General features: G+C 37.6%; 3 protein-coding genes and 1 pseudogene across 3 annotated transcripts in view; 1 reads left to right on the plus strand and 3 right to left on the minus strand.

Annotated features, from left to right (window-relative positions):
* LOC109130488 lies at positions 326-1,083 on the minus strand (annotated as a pseudogene).
* On the minus strand, positions 1,989-3,321 carry LOC104763408 (putative F-box protein At5g52620). Its single transcript, XM_010486783.2, has one exon. It carries the CDS (start codon positions 3,300-3,302, stop codon positions 2,613-2,615), a length of 690 nt encoding a protein of 229 aa, XP_010485085.1. The 5' UTR covers positions 3,303-3,321; the 3' UTR covers positions 1,989-2,612.
* LOC104763409 (putative F-box protein At5g52620) lies at positions 5,010-6,386 on the minus strand. Its single transcript, XM_010486784.2, has one exon. It carries the CDS (start codon positions 6,369-6,371, stop codon positions 5,229-5,231), a length of 1,143 nt encoding a protein of 380 aa, XP_010485086.1. The 5' UTR covers positions 6,372-6,386; the 3' UTR covers positions 5,010-5,228.
* Positions 6,110-8,407, plus strand: part of LOC104761273 (putative pentatricopeptide repeat-containing protein At5g52630) — a 6,049-nt gene continuing 3,751 nt past the window's right edge. The window contains exon 1 of the mRNA XM_010484329.2: positions 6,110-8,372. Within this exon, the coding sequence (XP_010482631.1) occupies positions 6,468-8,342 (1,875 nt within the window). The 5' untranslated portion in view covers positions 6,110-6,467 and the 3' untranslated portion in view covers positions 8,343-8,372. The remainder of the gene's footprint in view (positions 8,373-8,407) is intronic.

The raw sequence follows: 8,407 nt of genomic DNA on the forward strand, positions 1-8,407 counted from the left end.
GATTTCAACTGGATTGTCCGAATTTTGTGGGTTTGGGTGGGTATAAGGTGGTTGGATCTGTAAATAACAAAAATGATATAGGTTTCTTTGTCTTTAACCACATTTTTGATTAAAAATAAATAAATAAATAGTTTGTTATTTTCGCAGGGGATATGAGAATAGAAGTTTGATTAGAAGGGTATATTAGATTTTAGTCGACAAATATGAGATAATATGCGAGTGAAAGCAGAGCTTCGACTGTCATTGACGTGTTATTTTAATTTGTTGGTGCATATATAACTGGTCTTATCGATCTTCGTGTTCTTATTACAGTAACGTAATACTTTCAACGTAATTTGTGATATGATGTGCATTTGATTCCTCCGGACCAAACTTCCCTTGAACGTTTCCTTTTAAGATCAACATAGACAAGATAAAACTGAAAAGATCGATCACGAGCTGCAACTTCATCACAACAAAACCCAACACTCCCCGAACAAGATCATACGAACACATCTCTCGAGTTATAAGTTATAACTATAGAAACCTTAGACCATTCTTGTTTCCCCGCATCTTCTAAAACCCATATATCATACATACTAATATTGTTTGTAGCAAGTAAAGCTAGTTTTCTTTGGTAATTCACTAGGGTAGAGAAACCAAAGCCCGTACTATTACCATTGGTCGGTATTTTAATGAAATTACCAAAATTTTCGGTCGCCACATAAAATCTCACTAATTTTGGTCCATGCGACTGCGACGTGTCAGTAACATAATAATACACAACACCATCGATGCATATTCCTCTGGTTATGGGAGTATGATTATTCCCAACCTGGATCATCGATGAATCTTGACCTCCTAGTGTTAACACTTCCACTTTGTCGGCACTTCTTAAACATTCTTTTGAGAAAACAAGACCTTATATTGATAACTAATAGGATCATATCCCATATACCATTTCCTGAACAGTTTATAGAAATCGGATTGGGGGCCTTGGGGCAACATTACACCCTTTCTTGAGGCAGGATTGCATATCCACAGTTGACCCATGTATTCAACACATATCATCAAGCTATTGACACAACAAGGTGTATTAGAGGTATATTATCGACACAACATATCGCATTGATAACCTAAGAAGGTTTTCACAGGCAATCTTAAGAAAATTTCAACTAGGTCTTCAGAAAACATATTTCATTAACAAAAAATTTAGTATTTTTTTCTTTCAGTTTGATAAGATTTTCTTGTATTTCTCATCTATAAATCATGATTATAATATATGTATGTATGTTTTGCGTAAAATCATTATAATGGAAGATTGACTTGACTAATCTTTTTGTAAATTTTTAAAAATGTATATTAATCACCTCGTATTCAAATGGAATCAATACAATTAACAATTACAACTAGTTTATTAGTATATTATTTATAGTCCGTATCCAAATGGTTAAATCAATAGTTCAATACATTTAAAAATTACAACTAGCTTTTATATATATATAATTTCGTATCCAAATGACTAAGTCAATATAATTAAGAATTGTGACTTTTTTTTTTCTTTACTTTTCAACACTAAATAAAGTTCTAATGAAGTATCTCGTTTTCGATCTTATAAGCAAGAATCCAGTTGGTTACTGATCTTATAAGCAAGAATCCAGTTGGTTTCAGTTCTCTTACAGTTATAACTCAAGGGACACAATATAACTTAGTTATAACCTTGCAAAGAATCTTGAAGTCACTTGACATGACAGAAATGAGTATCTCGCGTGTAAGCCTCGCCTCGGAGAGCTTTCCCTTGACTTCATACGAAGAAGTTCGCTAAAATTTGTTTTTCTTATACAGGAAACTAGTTTCAACGTGGCTAAGAAACGGCTGTTGTTTCGGGTATCAACAAATAATTTCTTAGACAAGAAAACAAAAAAACTGATAGAGAGATCTTAAGGAACCTATAAAATAGTATATCATTATAGAAAGAAGTTGTATGAAAATGCATTTGATGAAGGATAAAATATTATTTTGCTTTCAAGTAACATCGAGATCAAACCTAGCTTAGAAACCAAATTTGATAAGCCAACAAAATGATGAAGCTTACAACAAAGCCCGTCTGACGATGAAAAGTCAGATTTCTAGGTACATGCATGCACTACCTCTAGACACTGAGTTATATAAACTTGAGATCTTCGGCATAGTCTACAAAGGTGTAGACTCTACTATGATTCTTAGGAGCTTCAAAACCTTGGATTTCAACTCTTTCGAGAGTTTTCCTTTCGAGATTGAAGAATAAAACATAGAAGGGTTTAGACGTATAATCCATGGACATAATTATTTCACCATTAGCAGTTACTCCAACAAAGGAAAAAACACCCTCAACAACTATATCCACCGGAATAGGGTAACGACAGCTCAACCATTCCTGTTTATGGGCATCCTCTAGGGTTTCCAAATAAAACTCAAGCGTACCCCTACGCCTTCTTCCATAAGGTTCACCGAACCAATCCCAACTAATCACGCCTAATTTACCCTTGTAATTAACCAGTTTACAAGCCATAGTGGAACAAGTAGATTTGAACCTAGTAGTAGAACTATAACTTCTCTTAAAATTAAGAAACCAAAGCTATTCATACCTAACATCAAAGCAAGCTATCCACACCCTTGTTGTGTTCAGTCCCGTAATACAAAAACCCATTGATGCATATCCCTTCACTTATAGGATAATGGTGTATGGGACACTGGATCTTTCTCCATGACACTTTTCCTGTTCCTACTGTCAGAAAATGTCCCTCTCCATAAGGTGATTTGCTTATCGCAAGTACCTTATATTGCTTGCATATGGGATCATACCCTAATAAGTTCCTCGGCTCACCACTCTTACTTCTCAGCTGAGGTAACCCCGTGTACTGTCCCGTGCTAGGGTTACATATCACCGGCAATTTATCTATACCTTCCTTTGAGATCCGCAAATTAGAGAAGTATAGTAGGCCAGAGACAGGGCCACATATATTTCCTGGTCCTACGTCTCCAAGCAACTCCATATGATAATCGGCGGATACTATAAGAGAATGATCCTCATCTGGACTCTGAGGCTGAGGACACGAGTATAAACGCCATTTAGAGTAATAATTGGTGGCGAATAAGAGACGCGGCGGCTGATTGGAGGACGACCTGGTCAGGAACAACTCGGTGAACTCTGGACGTCCAAGTATGAACGCACAGAATTTGGATTCGAGACCAAACCTAGCGATTGATTTATTACACGATCTCGAGAGTATCTCGTGAATGATATCAATCGGGATGACATCTGAGTTGTCTTCTCGTTCCATAGAGTTCTAAGATCGTGTGTTTTTTGGTTCCAGATCTTTGAAGGGCAATCTCTATTTAGGGTTTTAAGGGCAATCTCTCTAGTTTTGCACAAAAAAGGGCAATCTCTTAGGCCCAAAGGGCTTTAGAAGGCTGGACGAAGTTAGGGAGAACAAAACATGAGACAACGTTTTTTAGTAGTGTAAATGTGTAATAGCCAGTACCCATTACCCAACTATCTTTGAATCTTTTTGAAAAATATTAATGTAAAATTTATGAAGAAGAAACGAGAGGAGAAAATGAGCATATATATTACTATTACAAGAAGTCCTACAAAGTATTCATTGACCAACATTAAAGACAGACCAATATTAACCGAAAGAAGAATCCATTCACTCATGTGATCATGTAACATCAAGATCACTCGCTTCTTGTATTATGTTCTTGTTAAAAGAACATAAAACTTTCAATGTAACCCGTGAAAGCAAGCACCAAAGATGGTCGATATAAGCATTCGATTCCTCCCAACCAAATTTCTCTTCACCGTTTCATCTTGAGATCAACATAGACAAGATAAAGCTGATAAAACCGATCACGAGCTGTAACGATAAGCTCATCTGTACCACCAACAAATTAAAACCTGGCCAAACAAGATCATACGAACACATCTCTTGAGTTATAACTATAGAAACGTTAGACCATTCTTGTTTTCCATGCATCTTCCAAAACCCAAAAGTCATACATGCTAATAATTTTTGTACCTGAGTAAAGCTAGTTTACCTTGGTAGTTCACAAATGTAGAGAAACCATAAATATTAATAGCCTCAGCTGGTATTTTAATGAAATTACCAAACATATATACGTGTATGTGTATGCAATGTGGGTAAATTTGCTTATACATTAATGGAAGATTGAGTTGACTATCTTTTTTTTTGTAAAAATGTATGTACTACATAAGTCGTATCTAAATGGCGTCAATATATACAATTAAGAATAACGACTAGTTTTTTTTTGTATATTATAATTTGTACCCAAATGGTTAAGTCAATTCTATTAAGAATCGCGACTAAATTTTTGTCTTTACTGTTTAGACTAAAATAAAGTTAAAAAAAGTATCTCATTTTCGATCTTATTTATCTATCTTGTTAATGATCTTATGAGCAAGAATCCACTTGCTTTAATTTCACTTAAAATTTATTACTCAATGGACACAATCTTACTTAGTCATAAACTTAAAGAATCTTGAAGTCACTTGACATGTATTTGTATCTCCATACTACATCTCGACTCGAAGAGCTTTCCTCTTCTCTCATATGTAGAACCTCGTTACATAATTATGCAGGCTTAGAACTAAAGCTCCAAAAAGAAAACTATGAGTAGGATAAAACGAGTACAAACTTTTGTTTATATTGTGGCGGTAATATATATGAAAAACATGTTTTTTTCAACCACGCGTGTAACCTGAAATAGCGTACAAAAATAAATAAATAAAAGCTAAGCTAGTGAGTCTCATATCTTGTCGATGAATATGAGTATTTAAAGACTCACTCTTCTTGTTAATTGCACAAGAGTTCGAGTGTTATATGCGTGTCAAAGTGTCTTGATACTCTCAATTAATCATAGGTATACCGTATAAACAAGAGGAGTGAGTAGTTGTTTAAGTTCGGGGACTAAGAGACGCCTATCGTTAAGATCTTGAAAGAACCTTTATAAACAATAATATCATTAAGAAAAGTTGTATGAAAATGCATTCATGAAGGATAAAACATTATTCTTTTTTTTTTTGGGTAGAACGGATATAACATTATTTTGCTTTCAAGCAACGTTGAGAGAAGACAATCTAGAGTTTTTATTTTATTTTTATAAGGCAACAAAATGTTGAAGCTCACAACAAAACCTGTCAATGAAATGAAATGTCACATTTCCAAGTAAACTCCTTAGACTATGAGTTATATAAACTTGAGATCTTCTGCATAGTCTACAAAGGTGTAGACTCTACTATGATTCCCATGAGCTTCAAAACTTTGGATTTCAACTCTTTGGAGACTGATCCTTTCGGGATTGAAGAAGAAAACAAAGAAGGGATTATTATTATCTGTATAAACCCTGGACATTATTATTTCACCATTAGGAGTCGCTCCAACGACGGAAATATTACCCTCAACAGCTATATCCACCGGAAAATAGTAACTACGTCTAAACCATTTCTGTTGCTGGGCATCCTCTAGAGTCCACATAGAAAAATCAAGACTACTCTTACGCCTTCCATTAGGTTGACGGTGCCATTGCCAACAAGTCACGCCTAATTTACCATTGTAATTTATCAGTTTAGGCGAATAATACTGGAACATCATCCGAGGAGTAGAATCTGCGTTAAGCAACCAAAGCTTTTCATACCTAACATCAAAGCAAGCTATAATCTTCACACCATTGTTGATTTCAGCCATGTAATACAAAACCCCATTGATGCATATCCCTTCACTTATAGGACAATGTTTTACGGCACACTGGATCTTTCTCCATGATTCTTTTCCTGTTACTAATGTCAGAATATGTATCTCTTTAGATATGCTTATGGCCAGTACCTTGTATTGCTTGCCAATCCGATCATACCCTAAAAAGGTTCTCGGATTACTCTTCTTACTTCCCAGCGAAGGTAGTCGAGCGTACTGTCCCGTGCTAGGGTTACATATGACCGGCACTTTATCTATATCTTCCTTTGAGACCCGCATATTAGAGAAATATAGTAAGCCAGAGACAGGGCCACATATATTTTTTGGTTCCATGTCTCCTCCAAGCAACTCCATATCTAAATCGGCGGCTACTACAAGGGAATGATCCTCATCTGGATTCTGAGGCTGAGGGCACGAGTATAAACGGCACTTACCGAAATAACTGGTGGCGAATAAGATACGCGGCGGCTGGTTTGATGACCTAGTCAGCAACAACTCGGTGAACTCCGGACGTGTAAGTATGAGCGCACAACATTTGGATACGAAACGAAACCTAGCGATTGTTTTATTACACGATCTCGAGAGTATCTCGTGAATGATATCAATCGGGATGGGATCTAAGTCTCCTTCCCTTTCCATCGAGTTTTTTCAAAGATCGTGTTTAGGGTTCCAGTTCTAGCCTTAACGTATGCTCCAATTTAGAGTTTTAGAAGTGCCATCACTCTAGAACCCCTAATGGGCCTAATGGGCCGTGTTAAATTTTACCCAATAAGAGATTTTGTTTCTCACTTCGCAAGTCCAACGCTCAATCTGATTTTGACTCGAATCATCCATCTCTTCCCCATGGCTCTGAATTCTTCAGCTTTCCTCGTTCCATGTCACAATTACAATCAAATTTGTGATCTTCTTCTCTCTTCAGCTCGAACAAGATCGACTTTTAAAGGGCTTCAGCTTCATGGCTATATCGTTAAATCAGGGCTTTCACTTATCCCTCTCGTCGCGAACAATCTCATTAATTTCTACTCCAAATCACAGCTTCCGTTTGATTCACGCCGAGCTTTCGAAGACAGCCCACAAAAGAGTGCGACGACTTGGAGTTCAATCATCTCTTGTTTTGCTCAGAACGAGCTCCCATGGATGTCACTCGAGTTTCTCAGGAAAATGATGGCGGGAAACCTTAGGCCTGACGATCATGTTCTTCCGTCAGCTACGAAGTCTTGTGGGATTTTGAGTCGTTGTGATATTGGTAGATCGGTTCATTGTCTATCGAAGAAGACTGGGTACGACGCTGATGTGTTCGTGGGGAGTTCTTTGGTTGATATGTATGCGAAATGTGGAGATATTGTTAATGCGAGGAACGTGTTCGACGAAATGCCTCTGAGAAATGTTGTTACTTGGAGTGGGATGATGTATGGGTATGCGCAAATGGGTGAAAATGAGGAAGCTTTGTGGTTGTTTAAAGAAGCTTTGTTTGAGAATCTCGCTGTTAATGATTACTCGTTTTCGACTGTTCTTTGTGTATGTGCCAATTCGACTCTTCTTGAGTTAGGTAGACAGATTCAGGGACTGTGCGTTAAGTCGAGCTTTGACTCGTCTAGCTTTGTGGGAAGTTCATTAGTGTCATTGTATTCCAAGTGTGGTGTTCTCGAAGGAGCGTATAAGGTTTTCGACGAGGTGCCTTTGAAGAATCTTGGGATTTGGAACGCGATGCTTAAGGCGTGTGCACAACACTCGCATACTCAAGAAGTTATTGAGTTGTTCAAACGGATGAAACTATCTGGAATCAAACCAAATTTTATAACTTTTCTGAACCTGCTCAATGCTTGTAGCCACGCGGGTCTAGTTGAGGAAGGGAGATACTACTTTGATCTGATGAAAAAATCGAGAATAGAGCCGACGGATAAGCATTATGCTTCCTTGGTGGATATGTTGGGACGAGCTGGTAAACTAGAAGAAGCACTCGAAGTTATCACGACTATGCCAATTGATCCCACGGAATCAGTATGGGGAGCTTTATTAACGAGTTGTACAATACACAAGAACACAGAGCTTGCAGCATTTGCAGCTGACAAGGTCTTCGAATTAGGACCGGTGAGCTCAGGTATGCACATTTCGTTATCGAATGCGTATGCAGCTGATGGAAGATTCGAAGACGCAGCGAAAGCTAGAAAACTGCTTAGAGACAGAGGGGAAAAGAAGGAAACAGGGCTAAGTTGGGTTGAAGAAAGGAACAAAGTTCATACATTTGCAGCTGGAGAAAGACGCCATGAGAGAAGCAAGGAGATATATGAGAAGCTGGCTGAGTTAGGGGAAGAGATGGAGAAAGCAGGTTATGTTGCAGACACGAGCTTTGTTCTAAGAGAAGTGGACAGAGACGAGAAGAATCAGACCATAAGGTATCATAGTGAGAGATTAGCTATTGCTTTTGGACTGATCACGTTTCCGGCTGATAGACCAATCCGGGTGATGAAGAATCTGCGTGTTTGCGGTGATTGCCATAACGCAATCAAGTTCATGTCCATATGTACGGGACGAGTGATCATTGTTAGAGATAACAATCGGTTTCATCGGTTTGAAGATGGCAAATGTTCTTGTAATGACTATTGGTGAAGAAGACAACAAACGAGAATTGGTTTATATTTAAACACAACGTCTACTTCTTCTTCTTGATCATC

The sequence above is a fragment of the Camelina sativa genome, chromosome 18 (assembly GCF_000633955.1).
Source record: "Camelina sativa cultivar DH55 chromosome 18, Cs, whole genome shotgun sequence".
Classification (NCBI taxonomy): Eukaryota; Viridiplantae; Streptophyta; class Magnoliopsida; order Brassicales; family Brassicaceae; genus Camelina; species Camelina sativa.